Source organism: Natrix helvetica, assembly GCF_964273705.1.
Source record: "Natrix helvetica genome assembly, chromosome: 10".
Taxonomy (NCBI): domain Eukaryota; kingdom Metazoa; phylum Chordata; class Lepidosauria; order Squamata; family Natricidae; genus Natrix; species Natrix helvetica.
In genome coordinates this window covers 6,849,470-6,872,137 of record NC_138561.1, presented here as the reverse complement: position 1 = coordinate 6,872,137, position 22,668 = coordinate 6,849,470, and the positions used below count along the sequence as shown (strand labels likewise).

The 22,668-nt window shown below is 42.9% G+C and overlaps 1 protein-coding gene and 1 long non-coding RNA gene across 5 annotated transcripts in view; both read left to right on the top strand.

Annotated features, from left to right (window-relative positions):
- SMPD3 (sphingomyelin phosphodiesterase 3) overlaps positions 1-7,868 on the top strand; it is a 172,829-nt gene extending 164,961 nt beyond the window's left edge. For all 4 annotated transcript variants that reach the window (XM_081963347.1, XM_081963344.1, XM_081963346.1 and 1 more), the window contains 2 exons: positions 5,012-5,174; positions 7,733-7,868. In XM_081963347.1, the coding sequence (XP_081819473.1) occupies positions 5,012-5,174; positions 7,733-7,834 (265 nt within the window). In that variant the 3' untranslated portion in view covers positions 7,835-7,868. The remainder of the gene's footprint in view (positions 1-5,011; positions 5,175-7,732) is intronic.
- A 5,868-nt stretch (positions 7,869-13,736) lies between these two features.
- LOC309397406 lies at positions 13,737-16,092 on the top strand. The gene is made up of 2 exons (XR_014176252.1): positions 13,737-14,158; positions 14,297-16,092. It is a non-coding gene; the product is annotated as an uncharacterized lncRNA (long non-coding RNA).
- Positions 16,093-22,668: the final 6,576 nt, after the last annotated feature.

Below are 22,668 nucleotides of genomic sequence, written 5' to 3'. Positions count from 1 at the left end.
GTTGCCCTTAGTCATTCAAAATCTTAGTTCATTTTGAAAACCTTTAGTAACTGACATATTGCAACCATGACATTATATCATCATTAAAACACACACACAGAGAGAGAAATAATTACATCTCTGAAATGGCTAATGTCATGGGCCAACTAGATTAGGCTTAAAACAGAGCCACACGGAAATTGTTCAATAATAAAATTTGGCAAAGGCATAAAAAACTAATTTATCACCCAGTTAATACTGGCACGAGTACATCTGGAAACTGAACAGCAAATTAGACTTCTGTTAGCTCTCCAGCGCTAACCTCAGAAAACCTATTAATAAAGTTAAGGAGGCCGCAGTTTTAAAAAGACATCACTGAGAATAATCTACATTTACTTCTTTAGAAAAAAAAAAGGATCAATAAGCACCGTTGCTTCTGCGGCATATGCCTCTATCATTGCTTTCATGATTAAGGAAGGGTTTTGACGATTTTTAGATCCATAAGAGTCTTCCCAAAGCTGTGTGATGACACCAGGATGGCAGGACATGTGTTTTTTTAAAAGTTTTTTATTGAACACAAATTAAAACATTGAACACAAGTGTAATTATCCTGGCAAGATCAATGCCATACATACTAAGATATAAAGTTACACATTATAACCACTATGCTTTTTAACCTTTGATCTATTCCGTATTTACAAATATAAAAATATCATATTTCCAACCTTATTGCTTTGTTCTTATCTTATACATTTTCACTATTATAGTTTCATACATAATTCTAATCTCCATTCTGTAAATCTTAATCGTTGCTTATTTTGGGTCTTTCCTTTGTTTGTTCCAACCATCGATAAAATTTGTACCAGATCCTATAATATTCTGATTCCTCTTTATTCTTCAATTCCCACGTCGATTTATCCATTTCAGCACAAGGCAGAATTTTCCTAATTATTTCCCCTTCTTGAGGAATTCCCCCGTTTTTCCAGTTTTGGGCAAAGACCATTCTTGCTGCTGTAATAATATGTATTGTTTAAATAAATTAACCCCTTGTATTTATTGTTTATGGTTCCCAAAATAAATAGTTCTGGTGTGAATTCTATTTCCTCTTCAGTTATCTCCATCAGTCACCTTTGAATTTTCATAACACCAAATGTGTTATGAAGTCAACAACAATTTATTATTACAGTCTTAGTCCAGCGACCTTGTTATGAAGTCATCACGTTACCTTGTTGCATCATTTGCACAATGAACTTATTTTTTTATAAGAATTTTAAAATGGCAAACTTTCACAGGTAGCTTTGAAAGGAAAGCTGTGGTCAAACAAAGCCCCAACACTGGAAGTCTTTAAGAAGATGTTGGAGAGCTATTTGTCTGAAACGGTATAGGGTTTCCTGCCTAGGCAGGGGGTTGGACTAGGAGACCTCCAAGGTCCCTTCCAACTCTGCTATTGTATTGTATTGTATTGTATAAAAGCCACAAGGAAGTCTCGTCCCTGATGGTGCCTGCATTGAAATCAAAGTTTCTAATTTTACAAGGACGCTTGCAATGGGAATGTGCAAGGTGAGAAGTGTAATTTGAAATCACCAAAGTGGAAACAAAGCACATTCAATTAGATCCTTTAGGATTAAGTGGATTTGAAGTGGATTAGAACGATGTAGGACATGAGCCCATAGGAAGGAATGAAATGGAAATGACAGTCAAAAAGGACACCATTAAATATATGGTTGGCTATAACCCAATGACACCAGGACCTTATTTATATATGGAGATATATGGATATATATGGATATATATATCCAGGCATTAGATATCCAGGCATCAGACTTCATGTGTGTGTGTGTGTCTGTCTGTCTGTCTGTCTGTCTGTCTGTCATTCAGTCTGTCTATCTGTCTGTGCATGTGTGTGTGTGTGTGTGTGTGTGTGTGTGTTCACCATACTGCAGATTAGGACTCCCAAGTTCTTATAGAATAGAATAGAATTCCTCATTGGCCAAGTGTGATTGGACACGCAAGGAATTTGTCTTTGGTGCAGATGCTCTCAGTGTATATACAAAGACAAGATACATTCTATAGAATAGAGTAGAGCAGAGCAGAGCAGAGCAGAGCAGAGTAGAGTAGAATGGAATGGAATAGAATAGAATTCTTCATTGGCCAAGTGTGATTGGACACACAAGGAATTTGTCTTTGGTGCATAAACTCTCAGTGTACATAACGAAAAATAAAATAGAATACATTCATCAAAAATAAACAGATGCAACACTTATCAGTGATAGTCAAGGTTACTAATAATCTATCAAATCATACTAGGAAACAAATAAAACAATATAAATTGAAAGATACTAGCAGCATGGTTATAGTCATAAGTGGGAAGAGATAGGTAATAGGAAGGAGAGGAGAAGAATAGTAATACAGTCTTAGTAAACTATTTGACAGTATTGTGGGAATTATTTGTTTAGCAGAGTGATGGTGTTTGGGGAAAAACTGTTCTTGTGTCTAGTTGTTCTGGTGTGCAGTGCCCTATAGCATCATTTTGAGGGTAGGAGTTGAAACAATTTATGTCCAGGATGTGAGGGGTCTGTAGATATTTTCACAGCCCTCTTTTTTGACTCGTGCAGTATACAGGTCCTCAATGGAAGGCAGGTTGGTAGCCATTGTTTTTTCTGCAGTTCTAATTATCCCCTGAAGTCTGTGTCTGTCTTGTTGGGTTGCAGAACCAAACCAGACAGTTATGGAGGTGCAGATGACAGACTCAATAATTCCTCTGTAGAACTGAATCAGCTCCTCTTTGGGCAGTTTGAGCTTCCTGAGTTGGCACAGGAAGAACATTCTTTGTTGTGCTTTTTTGATGACGTTTTTGATGTTAGGAGTCCATTTTAAGTCTTGAGATATGATAGAACCTAGACACTTGAAGGTCTCTTCCGTTAATATTGTGTCTAGTATTGTAAGAGGCGGTAGTATGGGAGGGTTTCTTCTAAAATCCACCACCATTTCTACGGTTTTGAGTGTCTTTAGTTCAAGATTGTTCTGGTTGCACCACGAGGCTAGTTGTTCAACCTCTCTTCTGTATGCAGATTCACTGTTGTCTTGAATGAGACCAATCACTGTTGTATCATCTGCAAACTTTAATATTTTAACAGAGGGATCTTTTGAGATGCAGTCATTGGTGTATAGAATGAGCTTGGTCAACTAACAGTCTTACAATGGGCATGGGGTCACGTAGACTGGCTAGGAACCATTTACGTATTTCATTTTTTAAAAAAATCAATTCACACAGCTGCCTATTTCGCAGCTTTTTTCCATGAAGACAGAGCAGCTAGCCGATCAAGTGTTAGCTCTCCCTGCCCCAACCAGGCAATGTGACCCCAACATGCCCCTAGAGTCTTCCTTTCAATTGTGTTTTGTTTAAATTGAGTGGGAAATAAATGGAAAGCTGAGCTGCTGTCAAGGGCCAGCAAGTAGCACCTTCTTTATTCCAGCGTGTCCACCAGCTCAAAAAAGAGGTTGCCTGCTCCCATCTCTGCCCCCTGAGCCTCCAAAATAGCAGGGAGCATTGGCGAAAGTGTAGCTGCTGTAATTGTAATATTGTAAAAGCTGTTGCTGCTCAGAGTGCAGCTATTTGCTACGACACAAAAAGGATGCTGCACCCTAGAAAGAGTGCAGAGAAAAGAAACAAAGGGCCTGAGTGCTACATGGTGTACGATGGTTAAGGGAGCGAAGTGCATTTAGCTTAACAAAGGAAGATTGGGGTGGGGGGACATGATAACTGTCTTCCAGTACTTGAGGGGCTCTCACAGAGAAGTTGGCTTATTCTCCAGAGCCCCAGAGGACAGGACAAGGAGTAAGAAGGTTTGAAAGAGAAATCCAAGCTAAAAGGAAGGAGAAATTTCCTGACAGTGAGAACAAGTAATCAATAGGACCGCTTGCTCCCTGGAGTTGTGGGTGCTCCATTACTGGAGTTTTCAAAAATAGACCGACCAGACAACCATTTAACTGGGATGGTATAATAAAGTATCCTTCCTGAAGCACGGGGTTGGACTAGAAGACCTCCAAAATCCCTTCCAGCTCTATGATTCTATGATTGAACCATACGACTGATTCTGTGATTGATTCTATGACTAATTCTATGATTGATTCTATGAGTCTGTGATTCTATGATTGATTCTATGATTTTATGATTGATTCTATGACTGGTTCTATCATTGATTCTATGATTGATTCTATGCTTGATTCTATGATTCTATGATTGATTCTATGATTCTATGACTGATTCTGTGATTGATTCTATGCTTGATTCTATGCTTGATTCTATGATTCTATGATTGATTCTATGCTTGATTCTATGATTCTATGATTGATTCTATGATTCTATGACTGATTCTATGATTGATTCTATGCTTGATTCCATGACTGATTCTATGCTTGATTTTATGATTCTATGACTGATTCTATGCTTGATTCTATGATTCTATGATTGATTCTGATTGATTCTATGATTCGATGACTGATTCTATGCTTGATTCTATGATTCTATGACTGATTCTATGCTTGGTTCTATGATTCTATGACTGATTCTATGATTGATTCTGATTGATTCTATGATTCTATGACTGATTCTGTGATTGATTCTATGATTCTATGACTGATTCTGTGATTGATTCTATGATTCTATGCTTGATTCTATGCTTGATTCTATGATTCTCTGCTTGATTTATTATTCTCTGCTTGATTCTATGCTTGATGCTATGATTCTATGCTTGATTCTATGATGCTGTGATTGATTCTATGATTGATCCTACGAGTCTGTGATTCTATGATTCAATGACTCTTTGTATGATTCCATTATTACTTTGCCCAAACAAGGGTTGCTGCACAAACATCCTTTCCAACCAATGAGTGATTTTCATTCCCCTTCTTAAAAGCTTCTTGCCCTTCCGTGTAATGGGAAGCTGCTTGCTTTAGGAGCAAAACTGTGGCGGATGAGATTGAGCTAGAACTGAGCTGACCTAAAACCACCCGTGTCTTTGCAAACCAGGACGATGGAAAGCGAAGACGGACGGAAAGCCTTCCTTGTCTTTCCCACCAGTAAGAGCCAGGCCTCAAGCCAGAAAGGGAGGAAGGGGGCTCTGAAAGGCAACGGGAGGAGGATTGACTACCTGCTCTACAGCAAGGAAGGACTCTACCTGGAGTGGAAAACAGTAAGCTACTTTTAATGCCATTTAAAGCTAAAAATTTCAGATCTGCTGTAAGGAAAAGTATTCCATAATACACGTCTCTTCCCAGCAGGGACACCAAGTAAGAAATTTGCATTCTAATGGCTCCACCGTATAAGTGGGAGGAAGAATCCGATCTTTCCAAAGCGACAGATCTTGCACGATGTGCCCTGAATTCAAGGAAAGATCTAACTTTAATGATCTGCTCGGCTTTATTTCATCCCCAATGTCCTCCTGCAGATTTCAGCTCTTCCTCTTGAAATCTGCACAGAGGAGCACATTTTGAGAAGAGTGATGCATTTAAATGCATGTGCATGTGTATGGATGAGCATGTGTGTTAGGGTCCCAAGTAAGACCCCCAACGAAAGAAGACTCCGACGCTTGAGTTTCCTCAAAGTCCCATTTTATCAGAGGTGTCATATTGGCGCATCTGGGAAAAGCCGAATCTGAAAGCTTCCAGGTTTTCCCCTCCCAAAGGAAAGTCCAAGCCCCTGCCCAGCACCCACATCAGTGGTGGGTTGCAATTTTTTTTTACTATCAGTTCCAGCGCACTCCCGCCCACCTGAGTAACACTTCTGCGCATGCACAGAAGAGTCTGGGCAGGTGGGTGGGGCCTCCTGCCATTGCTACTATCGGTTCGGCCAAACCAGACTGAACCCACTACTGACCCACATGTCCGTCACATGGCCCAATCAGTCCCTGTCCCAACTGGAGATGCCTCCCAGTCACACCCCTCCAGGTGCAGGGCAAGATGTCCTTGACTCTCTGAGAAAGTAATATTATTATGACTATATATATCTCCCATACGTCATATGATCCCTCCTCACATTTTCCTACAGCATTGAATGTGACAGGCTGGAAGGCCCAAGGCAAAAGATGGCTTCCAGGCCTGACAGGCTGCCACCCCCTGATCAGAAGAGTGTGTCCTGTAACAAGATAAACACAGGGGTTTAAAATCAAAACCCTAACCACAAGAAGAGATGTCCTATTGGCACATCTGGGAAAACCCAAATCTGAAAGTTTCCAGGTTTTCCCCACCCATATCAAAGTTCAAGTCCCTGCCCAGCCCCCACATGTCCGTCACATGGTCCAATCAGGCACCAGCCAAAACTGGAGATGCCTCCCAGTCACACCCCTCCAGGTGCAGGGCAAAATGTCTTTGACTCTCTGAGAAAGGAATGTTATTTTGACTGTATATCTCCCCCATACTCCATATAATCCCCCCTCCTATTTTCCCACAGCATTAAATGTGGCAGGCCTGATGGCCCATTGCAAAAGATGGCTTCCAGGCCTGACAGGGTGTGTGTGTGAATATATTGCTATAAAGCAGGTATATATAGCATATTCTGAATTCCAGAATCTAGGGACAAATATGAATGTGAATAGTTTTGGAAGCATCCGTGTACTTCTGTATAACGCAAGTTAATTGATGTTATAGTTGTTTCATTCTCTTTTTCCTTTCTTCAGACCCCATCTCCCCCTCCTCTTCTTCACTAAATTGTTGTGCAGATGAGTTGGGACCTATAGTTGCGGTTCTGGAAGCTTTGGAAGAGAAATACAATGCAAAGGTCCTTGGCGTTCTCTGACCTTGGTGGTTTTCTTGCATATGCATTTCATCACCCAACTAGGCAACACCATCAGTGCTAGGAGGGAGACTGGCTTGCTCTTTTTATATACAGTAGCTTGCCCTGGCAGTGCTGGCGGTAGTTCCTTGAGTGGGCTTTTATTTCATGTTTGATTGTCTGAGTTTTCTGTTTTGTATTTTACCTTTTATGATAAAAGAAAATGAATATACTTTTTTTTTAAAAAAAATGAATGTCTGAGTTGGTAGCTTGTTCTACGACTGATGATGTTACCTAGTTGGGTTACAAGACTTCAGCAAGAAAACAACGGTTCAGAGAGCACAAGGACCCCACAGTCCTCCTTCTCCTCCTCCTCCTGCTATTCCCCCAACAAACCCCACTCTCTTCTAGTACTGATTATATTACTTGCTTTGGTAATGAAACGTCTGCAAGAAAACAACCTAATTCAGAGAGCAGCGAGGACCCCATAGTCCTCCTTCCTCCTCCTTCTCCTCCTCCTCCCCCAACAAAACCCACTCCCTTCTACCACTGATGATATTCCTTACTTTGGTAATGAAACGTTTGCAAGAAAACAACCAAACTCAGAGAGCACCGAGGACTCCCCCCCCCACCAGTTGAACCCCCAGCTATAAATATTCTCTTCTAAATCCAATATAATTAAACCCCTTGACGGCTTGCAGCATACAAAAAAATTGCCTTGCGCCATCTGATAATGAAGAAGCTGATTTGCAGGCTCCCCTTTCAGCCAGACGTCCTTCAGTAGCTGGTTAGCCTCAACAGAAGAGGAACCTCACAGCTCCTGAAGATTTGCGAAGACCTTCGCTTGCTCTTTCTTTCTTTCTTTCTTTCTTTCTTTCTTTCTTTCTTTCTTTCTTTCTTTCTTTCTTTCTTTCTCTTTCTTTCTTTCTTTCTTTCTTTTAATTAAACAAACCCCACTTCTTTTGTCTTCCCCCTTTGCAGGAAGTAGAAGAATTCAGTTTTATCACCCAGTTGGCAGGACTGACGGATCACCTCCCTGTTGCCATGCGCCTGGTGGTTTCAACGGGGGAAGACGACTCTTAAAGGAAGGAAGGAAGGAAAAGTTTGTCACATTTTTCCTCCGGAGCTTAGCAGAGGGAACTTGACCAAGATGCAAGAGGGGATCTTTTCTGGTGCCCCATCCCCCATGCCTCTTCAACCCCCTCAGGACGGACCAGGATGGTTTCCGATTGATCTTTTCTACGTTCAAAACCCACTTTGGAGGCTGTTGGAAGAGGAAAAACACAGAGGCGTATGTGAACATATGTGGGGAGTTGGATGAGATGAAGGTCAACTCAATTGACAAGTGTCACATGTTGCCCCAGCAACCAGGCAGGCCTATATTTCTATACTTTCACTGTGGACTTAAAAGAAACCGAGACAGACATCCCAATTCCTTTCAATCAGTGCCATTCTCACTTAATCTACGTACACCCACATCCGCACATATGCCCACCTACATATATATCTATATATAGAGGTAGAAATATATATAGGTATGTACGAAATATATAGCACAATTTAGTTTATAATTGGTCTGTGTTTGTGCTGCACCAGAAGTGCGTTTTTGCTTTCTTTCTTTAAATATTCTTAAAATGCTAATTCTTTCTTTCTTTTTCTTTCCTTCCTTTTTTTCTTCCTTCCTTTCTTTCTTTCCCTCTCTCTTTCTCCCTCTCTCTCTCTCTCTCTGTTGTTTTTTTTTCTTTTTAGCCTTGTAAAGTTGTAGCAGCATGCCTGGATTGGAAGCATGCGTTTACATTGCATGGCATCACTTTGAAATGAAACGGTTGTAAAGGTGACCAGTGAGGTTGGAGGGTGGGGGTGGGGGTGGGGGCGGGGAAAATGTGACCACCCCAAATGGTGACTCAAAATCAAAAGAGGACAAGGGGAAAGCATTTTTAGAGAGTGAACCCCTATGCGGGGTTCGTGGATGAAGGCAACCAGGTCAATTCAGTATGGACCTTGGATGAATGAAAAAATGCAGAATCCCAATTCATGTCTTCATGCAATTCCCACTTTAAAGAAGATAATAACCAACAAGGACCAACGAGACACTCGGAAGTGGCACTGCTTTCTTTGAAGAGTGTCCCCAAAGTGTGCAAGGGAGAGGATTAGAGAGAGGGATGTACAAAGATCCCCCATCCAGCTGGTCTTTCTGAACCGATAGACTAAACTTCGGACCTGAGGTCATTCCCATCCAGGGGTGGGTTGCTGGAGCTTCGCAGGGGTTTGGGACAGAAGTGGGTTCCTACCGGTACAGCACGGTTCGGCCGAATAGATAGTAACTCCGGAGGACACGTGACCGTACCGGTTCTATCCTCGGCGGCACCATCTTGATTTTCTGTTCTGCACATGCGCAGAACAATGTATTTCCCCCTTTTTTAATGCTGTGCGCATGCGCAAAATTTTTCAGGTGCCAAACCGGTAGTCATGGCGTCAGGAACCCACCCCTGGTTAGGGAGAACCTCTAGCTAAGATTCTGTGCAGTTTGGAGAACCCCCAAATCCCACTCCTGGCTGGCCCCTCTCGCCCCGCCCCTCCCAGGAGTCGCCACGCGGCCCATTTTGGATGCAGATAAGTGCAGGGCGTGCGCGGAGGCTCGGGAAGGATGAAAAACGGACCTACTGGAAGTTTGTTTCGCCCTCACAGAGGCACAAGGAAAGCCTCCAGAGCCCAGGGAGGGCAAAACTGCCCCCCGCTGTGGTGCAGGCGGCCAACTAGGCCATACCCGCCATGGCCACACCCACCCAGCAACTGGGCTGAGAACTCCTTGCTAAATTTTTTGAAGCCCACCCCTGCTCCCATCCCAGAAACCCTTTTGAGTTGAGGGGAGCAGATCTCAGCCTTCAGATATGGAATTCCAGGGGCCATCCCTTGACCAAGAAGCTCCACTGGTAATGGGCATTGCCCAAGGTTCCTGTATCTCCCTTCAAAAGCCAAATAGCGCTGTCCTAAGACAGAGGACCATTGTGTCAGGAGAAAGCTAGCTCGTCCTTTCCCCTGAACATGGTCATTTTTTAAGGATAGGAAATGGTCAGAAAGAACTGAGATTTAATAATAATAATAATAATAATAATAATAATAATAATAATAATAATAATAATAATAATAATAATGGCCGCCTTCTGTATGAAGCAATATTTACAACGTCAACAACACTGTTAGATTCTGCAGAGCAAACTGATATGGATTACTACATCCACAGCATAGATTTTTATCCAGGGGTGAAATTCAACAGGTTCTGGAGAACTGGGTAGCGGAAATTTTGAGTAGTTCAGAGAACCAGCAAATATCATCCCTGGCTGGCCCCAAAGTAGGGTGGGAATGGAGATTTTGCAGTATCCTTCCCCTGCCATGCGCGCCATGCCATGCCCACAGAACCAGTAGTAAAAAAAAACGAATTGCACCACTGCTCCTATCCAGCTCCTAGTAATGTCAAGGGGAAGGAGCTCTGGATAAGATAGAACAGTGTTTCTCTACCTTGATGACTTGAAGATGTCTGGACTGGGGAATTCTGGAGGTTGAAGTCCAGACATCTTCAAGTCGCCAAGGTTGAGAAACCCTGAGGTAGAATGAGGTTACAAGGCCAACACCACCAAATTGAGAAGGTACTGCTGTGATCACCATCATCTTCAGTTAACGACTCCATAATCCCTTGCTGGGCGGAGTCTGGGCAACCGAATGGAGCTAGCAGAGTGTTTTAATGGCCAGATGCCCTTCCCTGTCGCCAGTGCGGAGTTTTGTTCCGCAGATATATTCTCAGAGTGGCCAGAGAGAGAAACATCTGCTTGTATGCCTAGAATTGAACTCCCAGCCTCCTGCTTGTGAGGCGAGAGCTCCACTTTTAGGCCACTGCACCACTTCAAGGTACTGCTGTGATGCAGTAATTAATTCCTCTGGTATTTTGTCAAGATTATCAGAGCAATCGGAGATCCACTTGAAGGAAGTGCCCAAGTGCTGGAAAACGGAGGGTGGTTTTGATTCCGATGAGGAGAATCAAAAGTCAAGGCAAACTTCAAAGCAAAGCAGATAGATTTTCCTGTTGAAACTTCACAGAATTCTACCTATACTGCAAGACAAGAATAAGGAAAAAGGGTTGAGTCAAAGATTTGATGCCTATTTTGGGAGGAGATATAGCCGAAGAGCTTTGAGTAAGAAAGCAGAGCAGAGAGCAGAAACCCCTGACTACTAATTAAGTAATTGGTAGCCTACAGTAGTTAAAGTGGTAGCACAACAGATTTCTGATTTACAGGAATTGTTCTCCCCTGTTGAGTCTGTTTTTCACTGGGCAATGCTAACTTGTTTCACGTCATTGTGAAATATTCCCATTGGAAAGAAATATTCCCATTGTAAGTCCTTGACTTTAGTGACCATCCCAAGTTACAATGGCACCGGGTAGGAATTCTGGGAGTTATAGCCCAGTGCCTCTAAAAGATAGTCAGTTGGGAAAGGGTGCCTTAGAGGAAATAAATAATCTGCCAGGTAAAAGAATAACAGGTAGCAATAGCAATAGCACTTAGACTTATATACCGTTTCACAGTGCTTTTACAGCCCTCTCTAAGAGGTTTACAGTCAGCCTCTTTTCCCCAACAATCTGGGTCCTCATTTTACCCACCTCAGAAGGATGGAAGGCTGAGTCAACCTTGAGCCTTGTGGGATTTGAACTGCCAAATTTGCAGTCAGCCAGCAGTCAGCAGAAGTAGTCTTGCAGTACTGCACTCTAACCACTGCACCACCGAGGCTCAAGCATAAATTGGAAGAGACCCCTGCAGATCTTAAAATGGGGTGTCCAAAGGTTGGGATTTTGAGCAGTCTCGATAGATCGCGGTGTCAATGACACTACATGAATAATTGTAGGCAGCTTTTACAACTGAATGTGATTTCAAAAATGCCAAATGCGCCTCTCCCTTGAGAGTAAACCTATGCGCGTCCCAAAGGTGCATTTTCAAAAGGCAACTGGATGTTTTGCTTCTCATCCAAGAAGCTTCTTCAGCTCAGAATGGAAGAACCTTTTTGGGTGAGAAGCGAAGTGTCTTCAAGGGAAAACAAACCCCAGGCGTCTTGTAAGAAAGCATCTTTGGGACATCCCTGACCTGGATCACTGAGAATCTACGCAGATGCAGCCTATGCACCTGTAAGAAAACATGTTTGATTTGCTCTGCCACACCTCCTTTACGGTGTTAGGTGAGGAAGATCAAATCCAGAAATCCAGAAAGATCCAAACTTGGCAAACACCGGTGTAGAGGTTAAGGCATCAGATTAGAAACTGGGTGACTGTGAGTTCTGGCCCCAATTTAGGCATGAAGACAGCTGGGTGGCCTTGGGCCAGCCCCCATCTCTCAACCCTAGGAAGCAGGTAATGGCAAACTACTTTTGAAATCTTGACAGGAAAACTGCAGGGGATTGTCCAGGCAGGTGCCAAGAGTCCACTGTGATTTGAAGGGGCTTGCACACACACACACACACACACACACACACACACACACACGTGCACAAACATACAACTAGTAGCTTCTGAGAAGGGTTGGTTTATCTTCTGGTCAATGGATGTTTTGCAAATGGGCTTTCCTGCCGGATTTGGGAAGTATACATCTTCCATAGGGTGTCAAAATAGTTGTCAATCCCTAGCAGAGAGGTCTCCAAATGTGGACATTTTAAGACTTGTGGACTGCAACTCCCACAATTCCCCATTGTGGGAGCTGAAGTCCACAAGTGTGTGAAAGCCCAACTAGGTGGCTCAGTGGCTAAGACACTGAGCTTGTCAATCAGAAAGGTCGGCAATTCGGCAGCTCGAATACTTAGAAAAGGTCTCCTGCGTGAGAAGGGGGTTGGACTAGATGACCTCCAAGGTCCCTTCCAATTCGGTTTACTGTTTACAAGTCTTAAAGTTGCCAAGTTTGGAGATCCCTGTTCGAAGGGGATATAACATAGGGTTGCTTTGCAGACTTCAAGCAAGCTAAAACTGAGAATAGATAAGATCCATGTGTGCTTTTTCCTCATTTCTAGAGGGAAAAAAAGCTTGCAATTCAAGAGCTGTTCCAGCACCGAGAACCTTCTCAGATCTTTCTTGATCTTGTCACTCTGTCTCACAAGAGGAAATGCAACTCAAGACACCCACCCCCCCTCTGTTTATTGAATATACGAAAACTGGTTAGATAGAAGCTCAATTCAGGCTGCGCTTGGAAAATCACCCGAATCAAAAGTGACAGCTTTCTGCAGATGGTACTCTTCCACTCTGTTGGGTGAAGGATTTCAACCAAGAAGCCACCAAGCACATTAAAAAAAAACACCACCAAGCAGCCTGCATAAATGAGGATCATAAAATGAGGGCTGCAGAAATCTGTTAAAACGGCAGCAAAGAAAGATGCATAAAACTCTTTAGGATTCTGCCACCATTTCATAATGGTTGTTGGATTGGGTGCAGCCCCTTCCTCATAAAGGTCATAAAATCTTCTCCCAAAGGTGCTTTTTTTTTTTTCAAAGAGGAAACCGGACTGTCTTTGTTTTCCCTTGACGACATTTCACTGCTCATCCAAGGAGCGCCTTGCGTTCAGAACTGAGGAAGCTGCTTGGATGAGGAGCGAAATCTCTTCGAGGGAAAACAAAGAAAATCCAGTTGCCTCTTGAAAAAAAGGAAACCAGGACTAGGATGACGGAGAATATCCACAGATGTCTTCATGAAATCTTGCTTATGGGAAAAATAAGAAGCGTCAGGAAGAGTTAAATCTCTGTTGCAGTTGGGAGAAAAAATGGTGGGCCATATATTTGAGGGAAGAGAAAGGAAGGCTTGAGGTGATCCCAACATATCTTCTCTTCTCCCCCCACCCCAACTTTTTAAACCAGGGGTGTCCAAACTTGGGAACTTTAAGACTTGTGGACTTCAACTCCCAGAATTCCCCAGCCAGCATTCTGGGAGTTGAAGTCCACAAGTCTTAAAGTTCCCAAGTTTGGATACCCCTGGTTTAAACCTTCCTTGCCTATTATTTCTGCCATATATGACTATCACATATGGACTCATGAGCCTGGTGGTGTTATTCAGAGAAGGTGGTGATTCAAAAACACAACCATCCTATCAGTTGTTCCCCTACTTTAACTCTTATCCCGCCATTCATGTGTGACTGCGTCTGTCTGTCTGTGTGTATATGTGTGTGTGCGTCCCACATCTCCTGATCTGAGACTCTTATTCATGTTTGTTTTGATTCCTCTTGAATCTCAGCAAACATAACCCCACCCAGCCTGCGGGAAATGAGAGACTAATAAGATGCTTGCTTGTCAAATACGCTAGAATGAGGTCCGCCAGACACCTAGAAATAGGAAACAAGCAACTCGGAGAACAGGAAAACAAAATTGACGAAGTCATCCATATAGGTCAGGGGTGTCCAAACTTGGGACCTTTAAGACTTGTGGACTTCAACTCCCAGAATTCCCCAGCCGGCTGGCTGGGGAATTCTGGGAGTTGAAGTCCACAAGTCTTAAAGGTCCCAAGTTTGGACACCCCTGATATAGGTCAGTGTTGCTTCTACATAGGTGAAGCAAAGTTTACCAGCTCTTAGGCCCAAGTTAATGCTAACATTTTGGCTTTTCTGATCATTGCTTCTCGTTTTATTTTCTATCTCGCTGGTATTTTACTGCTTTTTTTTAAAAGTATAAATTACAATATGTGTTATCCACAACCTCTATGTAGAATTTCTGCCACTAGTATTAATACTAACACAAGATGCAGTATTTTGATAGCTTCCCTAACTGTGTGCAAGACTTTTATACACATTCTCTGAGTAGCTGAATATACTGTGTGGTAGATTGTATCTTGCCAAACAACGCTGCGTTTAGCTGCAGTTAAAAACCTAAGCAGGAAAAGAAACAGAATCTATCACTATCCATAAGTCTTATTTGGCTGCATTGGTTCATCTTAAAAATTTACAAGAATGTTTTTTTCCCCCACCCTCAAGTTAAATGAACTGAAACTCTTTTTACATTCGGTGGGGTATCGGTTTTGAAGTTTATAAGTCAATGGATACTATATTTCCCCTTTTTAATTGTACAAACCTAACTAGTTGTAAAAAAAAAAAAAGATGTTGATTACTTTTGGATTAGCCATAACTAACGTTGTTTGTTATCACTGAATAGTCTTGTGGGTCAGACTTTTGGAAAACATACAGACCTTTGGCCTTTTTAGTGTACTGACATCGTGCCTTCTGATGCCTTGATATCCTGTGGGAAAAAGTCTGAATCCTATTAGAAGGCAAATGGAAGAATAATATATTTCTCACTTCGAAGAGTGGTGTTTGAGGAAGAGGACCAAAATAATGCTGACAATAACCCTGGGGATCCGATCCGTTCCCTGAATGGCAACGTCTGCGTTCTGTTCCAACAACTGTGGTACGATGCATACAGTGTACATTTCGCGGGGACCAATTTTAATTTCTGGGAGGCGAAAGGAAGCCCATTTGGAAAGAAGTGGGCACCTGATTTTGGAGCGTTATCCTGCATAAATCCAGCAGAAGCCAACTCTACTCTGCGGGAAAAAGACACGCAGAAGAAGCTGTTTCAAATATCTCTGGAAAAGAGCTTCGTTTCTCCTCGTCACTATCTGGAGCTGATGAGACTATGGTGAACAAGGAACGCTTTTTAAAAACAACAACAACAACAACAACAATAATAATAATAATAATAATAATAATAATAACAACAACAACAACAACAACAACTCAACCACTCATTTCCGGAATGTGGACAATTCAACCTGAATGTTTGATTGGTCCAATACATGGAGGCAGTTGTCCTGATGAGTCCAGTTGGGGGCCAATGACTTGGCCTCGCCCTACAGCAGAAGCGATGGTTGAAGGACAATGGATAATCTGTAGCCCGTTGCCTTGTGGTGGGCATGGCCAACTTAGAAAAACCGCAACACGTTTTGCTCCATGTATAAGCGATCAACTCATACACAAAGTGTTCTTTATGTGAGGGAGACCCATTGGTACGAAGTGGAGTTTTGGTCTTCAAGATTCGTGAAGGAGGGATCTGATTCTTCCCCAGTTGCACTTGGCTTGACTGACCTGCATCTGGTGAAGACATGGTCCCTTTTGTAAGCCCTTTAGTTACAAGCAATTGTAAGGTTGACTTCCTCATTCCATTGGGGAGGTTGGGGGTACAGAGCAAATGACATCCATCTCACCTTGGTATGCAGATTTTTGAGCAACTGAAGGCGGCTGTAATTTTACTATTATTGTTTCTGTATTTTGTACTGGGAATTGGTTACGAAGGACAGAATAGATTGGTGTTTGGCACAACACCTTCCTCTCCCAATTGTTGCTTGTGATCTTTTCTCACAAGGCAGGCGTGAAACCCCAGGAAAACGAAAATGTTGACACTTGAAGAAGTATCTTGTGTTTTGGAACGGTTTCATTAAATTGATGTTTCAGGTATAAGCCCAATTTATTTCTATGGAAGCTGCAAATCAATCTGACTTCAGTCTTGCATCTCCCAATGAAAATGGCATTTTTGAATAAGTCCCATGAGATGTTTCTTAACTAAATTCCCAAGCAATTAAAATTGCCATCATTATCCACCCAAAGCCACTCTGAATGAACGAGAGCAAGGGTGTGTCATGCCTGCTTCATGTAATACGTGAATCAAAGCCAGGGGAAACTCTACAGCGATGTTTTTCAGCCTTGGTGACTTGAAGAGGTCTGAACGTCAACTCCCAGAATTCCCCATCTTCAAGGGACCATATTGAGAAGCATTGCTTGACAACTATTGGAGATCTAGCCCCAGCTAGTGGGATGGTAGTGTGTGTAACCTATAAGCAGAGCTATGTTCTTCTCTTAAAAACATAAGGTAAAGGTTTCCCTCACACATATATGCTAGTCATTCCTGACTCTAGGGGGCGGTGCTCATCTCCATTTCAAACGAAGACGTCTCCATGGTCATGTGGCCAGCATGACTCAATGCCGAAGGCGCACGGAACACTGTTCCCTTCCCACCAAAGGTGGTCCCTATTTTTCTACTTGCATTTTTACATGATTTCGAACTGCTAGGTTGGCAGAAGCTGGGACAAGTAACGGGAGCTCACTCCGTTACGCAGCGCCAGGGATTCAAACCGCTGAACTGCTGACCTTCTGATCGACAAGCTCAGCATCTTAGCCACTGAGTCACTGCATCCCTCTTAATAATATATAGATACTCTATATGTAGCCCTGCTAGCAATTCCTGTTAAGGCAAAGTGCTAGTTAAAGTTGCCAGATAATGTGATCAGAGGTTTTCACCTGGGTTTGGTGTGTGGTCCTCAGGAGACACATCAGGAGAAAGGTAAGGAATGGACATGTTATGAAAAGGTAGAGCAGGTATCCCAACTTGAAAGAAGGACTAGGGGAGACATGATAGCAGTGTTCCAATATCTCAGGGGTTGCCACAAAGAAGAGGGAGTCAAGCTATTCTCCAAGGCACCTGAGGACAGAAGAAGAAGCAATGGGTGCAAACTGATCAAGGAGAGAAGCAACTTAGAACTGAGGAGAAACTTCCTGACAGTTAGAACAATTAATCAGTGGAACAGCTTGCCTCCAGAAGTTGTGAATGCCCCAACACTGGAAGTCTTTAAGAAGATGTTGGATAGCCATTTGTCTGGAACGGTATAGGGTTTCCTGCCTAGGCAGTGGGTTGGACTAGAAGACCTCCAAGGTCCCTTCCAACTCTACTATTGTATTATTGTATTGTATTGAATGACTAGGAAAGAGGCCACCCATACAAAGTAGAGTTTGTACCACACAATTTTGTCATTCCCCGTTCTTCCTCCCTTGTCTCTTTCATTATTATTGGAATCAAGTGTTGCAGGCTCCTTCCCTAAAATTTAGATATCCAAAGATCCAGGCGAAACTTGTGTATAAGGTGTGAGGCTATCCCCTTGAGGTGAAGAACGTCAAAGGTAGGAAAGGAAAATCATCCCATCTTTCCCATGGTTAAAAAAGGCAGGATTTCCCAAGAGAGCGTAAAGGTTGAAGGGAGTGTTAGCAGTCACGGAATGACACACTTCCTTTCTGTTTTGCTCACCTCATGGGCTACTAAATGAAAACAACAACAGAGGTGCTTCTTCAAAAGGCAACTGGACTAGGGTTGTTTTTTTCTTTCCTTGAGGAAGAAACAGATGATGTTTTGCTTCTCAACCAAGGAGCTTCATCAGTTGTGACTGATTTGCAGTAACAACTGATGAAGCTTCTTGGTGTTCTGACTGAGCTTCCCAAGAGCTTGAAGCAAACTCCTGGTCCCGACAAAAAAAACCTTTTATTAATTGACTGTGAATTCTGCTCATTCACATCCAGCAAAGTCTTTCAAGGGAGGATTTACAGTCACAGACCTTATCTGGCTTGGAGAGCTGCCAGGCTGGTATCTGCAGAACTTGGCAAAGAGTCTCGGAGAGCCACGAACCAATGAAGTGAACTAATTGTCTCCTGCAAACTCCTCTCCCCTTTTGCTCCTCTTTTATTTCCTCTTAGGGGGGGGGGAATTCATCATCCACCTGTAGCCTTACTCCCAAGTCGACCCCTGTTCTTTGGCTGTTCCCTTCATCTGGCAACTCTGCACATGCACACATTGGGAACAGGCTCCAGCTGTTCGTCTGCCTCACTGATGTCTGACTCTGAAGGCAGCTGATAACTGGCATACGGCCCTGGCCCCCTCTCTGCCTCCGACACAGAGCCCTCATCAGAGCCTTCCCCAGACTCTAAGACTGGCCCATGTTCCTCCCCAACCTCCTCACTGTCAAAATCTGCTGCCAGCTCTGCTGGCGGGCCACAACAGTTGGATGAGGAGCAAAATAACTTCTCCTCCTCCCTCAAAGAATAAAGATTTCAGCTGCCTTTTGAAGGAGCACCTTTGAGACAAGTATGACCTGGACGACTGAGAATCTCCACAGATGTTTAACCTGTTCAAGTTTTCAACGAGATCCTCCATGACCCTCAGGTTGCAATCCTTAGGCATTTGTGTAGAAATAATCCTAAAGTAATTCACTAGGACGGACTCCTGAATTTCCTAGACTTGCACTGCTGGGCAGCTGAATGGAGGGACTGTATGAGTATAGCCTAAAACCTTCATCTCTTCCATTACTGCATGTTTCTCACAGGAACTCGAAGTCAAGTTTCTTACTACTTTCTAGGACCCCTAAATTTCCATTATTTCCATGTCCTAAGGTCAAACTTTACCCTTCGACATCCATGGCAGGGAGATTCAGTTCTTCTCCCAATTGTATTTTGCCCTGATTGATGCACACTGAAGACAAAACTCTGCGTCAAAGCATTCCACTGAAGAGCTTGTGGTGATGACGTCCCTTCAGTGTTGACACTTACGGACAGTTGGACAGGATGCCAGGACGTTTGAAAACTAACAAATGAATCCATGAGTTCATTTCAAGGTACTTATTGATATTTCTGCCCATGAAGGGTTTTCTTTATTCTTTTAATTATCTCTCTCTCCTATTCAGGATTGAGGAATTGGTTTTAAAAAATATATGAAACTAGTCTATGTTCCTTGTATTTGGCTTTCTTTTTCAAACCATTTTTGTTAGATCCCTAAATCTATTCCATGCTGCAAGGTTCAAGCAGGCTACAATGTCCTGACCTCTCTCATCATCTGCTTCTCAATAGACTTGTGTAACCTGGAGGGCTGTCCCAATATCATTGAAGGGATCTGGGCTCCTTTCTCACGAAGTGCCACCTGCTCCAAATGTCTCCTTGCTTCAACACGTAAGAATTGTGCCAAATGAGAGAACCCTCAAACGCCTTTTTTTATTTCACCGGATTCGTGCTGGGTCTTACTTTGGAGATTTTTGAAAGGCAGTTTTGAGGGGTTGACTAGAAGAGTAAGTAACAAGTTGGAAAGATAGCAATAGCACTTAAGACTTATATACCGCTTCACAGTACTTAACAGCCCTCTCTAAGCGGCTTAAGGAGTTAGGATATTGGCCCCAACAATTTGGGTCCTCATTTTACCCACCTCGGAAGGATGGAAGGCTGAGTCAACCTTGAGCCTGGTGAGATTCGAACTGCCAAATTGCAGTACTGCATTCTAATAGGAAGGAAGGAAAGGAAGGAAGGAAGGGCAATTGCACTTATATACTGCTTCACAGTGCTTTTACAGCCCTCTCTAATTGGTTTACAGAGTCAGCTTCTCGCCCCCAACAATCTGGGTCCTCATTTTACCCACCTCGGAAGGATGGAAGGCTGAGTCAACCTTGAGCCTGCCAATTTGCCAGCAGCCAGCAGTCATCAGAAGTAGCCTGCAGTACTGCACTCTAACCACTGCTCCACTGGGGCTCCCTATCACACGGAGACCCCTTTTGAAGAGGTTGATCTGCATCTTAATTTCCTTTCATATGGAACAGCCAGTCCTTAAATTAAACCAGAAGTTGTGGGCGCTTCAAAAAACGGGAAGTTTTAAAGAAGAGATTGGACAACCAGTTGTCTGAAATGGTAGAGGGTTTCCTGCTTGAGCAGGGACTTAGACTAGGCGGCCTCCAAAGTCCCTTATTCTAAGAAGAAGCATCAAAGGGTATCCCCTCCTTTAACTTTTCTTCTTCTCTTCTCTTCCCTCCCCACCCCACCCCAAAAAATCTGTGAATAAAACTGCATTGCATGTCCAGCAACAGGGCAACAATTGCAAGATGAGATGGTAGGAAAACACACAGCAGAATGACATTGTGGTAGGATTATGTAAGAGTGCCGTGCTCAAAGAGTGAGAAGAGAAAGAGAGAGACAGAAGAGTATCACTGTGTATTTACGGTGATGTCCAAAATCTACCCTAGGTAACGGGACCAAAAGGACAATTGACTTGATTCGGGTGTAACGAGCGGCGTTGAAAAGCAAGGACTTACCAGGCTGAAAATTTACATCTAGGCTGAAAACTCTGGGTAGGCATTAGATATTAAGAGTTATCTGGATTCTCCAGGCCAGACCGTGTAACCTTAATGAAAACGAAAACAAAAATGTTATCCGTCCCCCTTGCACATACCTTAATGGTACATTGGCAGTGTTTGTTTGAGCCAGTCTTGGATTTGATTTACCCTGGGAGGCAGTGATTTAAGAACGATTCGCTTGATTTATACATTTCGATCATGGTCATGCATTACAATTCTCTTTGCAGTCAGTTCTTAAATCACAGCTTGTTTTTCAGATGTAAACGAAACATTTGTTAACGGAACAACTCACTGGAGGGTGGTGTATTTTTCCACCTCCCCTTAAACTACGTTTATCTATGTTTTGGATCCGTAAACATTCCCAAGGAAAAACCATCCGTATAGTTACAGAAAAGTGCACTTAATTCTTACTGCCTATTTCATGCCGTGTTTATTCAAATCCTAATTGGACCTTTTTTTTTTAACCCGCAAGTTTCTACCGGCTAAAGGAAATAGCTCCACAATAGCAAAACTACTAGATTTCTTCTGTAGATCTCTACATCCCCCCCCTCAATTCTTAGCTGACTTGTAGAAAAGATTTTTTTCCTGGTACCTCCCCCAAAGACCTTTAGTGCATATCTTACAAAACGGTTAATGGCAAGTAGTAAAATTGAAAGACTTTGTAGACTGTTGTAGAGTGACAAATTTCCCAGGGGGGCTACACTTTAGATCAGGGATCGGCAACCTTAAACACTCAAAGAGCCACAAAGGTCCTAACCAGAAGCCCCCCATTCAATTCTGGAGCTGACCAGAAATCTGGTTCTACCATAGAGTCTCCTCCTAGTGCGGCATCCTTTTTCCTCTACCTGTTCTAACCAAAAGCCCTATCAATTGTGGAGCCGACCGGCAACAGGGAGCTGCAGCAGAGGGATGTAAGAGCCGACACAACTGGGGAACATCAAGTCAGAGTGGGGTGCTTTGAAGCACATGGGAGAGAATAAGAAATAGAGGCTTATGGCACAACCTTACTCTCATTGGCGCAGAGCAAACCATGGTTTACCAGACTGAGATTACCATATTGCCAAATTGCGCTGGCATCGTCCAACCCAAATCTTTCTCTCAACCGAAGATCCTTCATAGCAAGTGATTTCTGCAGACTGAAGTCCAGCTAATCTGAAGGTTACGAAGCCTGAAGGAGCTGCTTTAGAAGGAGCCTCGGAAATTAGACACTCTTTTAATTGGTATTCTGGGTTTAGATAGATCAATGCTAAGTAAAAATCGTGTTTTGGCAGATGTTTGCCAGTGCTTTGTGTTCCAATAAGACTTTTTCCAGTGCAAAAAGTTTTAGATCACTTGGCAGGATTGAGATGAGCCTGGCCAATCAAAATAGAGGTAGCACCATTCTCAGCCAACACTCAACTAAGATTTCCGCCCCCCCCCCTCCGAACCCCTTCCCCATTATCAACTGATCCCAAAGATTTCAGATTCCGCCATTGAAGGCAAATTCAAATGTCAAAGCGCATACAAAGTATTAATACCAAAACGTGATCCCAACTGTTGTGCTGAGGAAATTTCTCTGAAAATTAAAAGTCCAACCATCTGCAAAAAAATAAATAAATAATAAATGTGACCTCTGCCTTGGTATTGATCTTTCTAAGCCCAAACAACTCCAACTACAAGTATATCCATTTAAAAAAAAAACTGAACGATTATTATCTCAAGAAATCATCAGTGATGATCTAGGTTAGAGCGGTGACTAGCCACAATCCTATCCAAGTGCCAGCACAAGCCAGTTTGGTGAGGGTGATTATTTCATGCCTGTATGTAAATTGCCCAGATCATCTGATTGGGAGGGGGGGGGAAGAGGCAAAAAAGTCTAATGAGATGAAACTTTATTCTGAGATTGGAAGGCAGAGTTTAGAGATTATCTTTGTTTAGATAATTCCACCATTTTTAGAAGACGCTCTCCTAAAATCAACTCCTCTTTCTCCTCGGC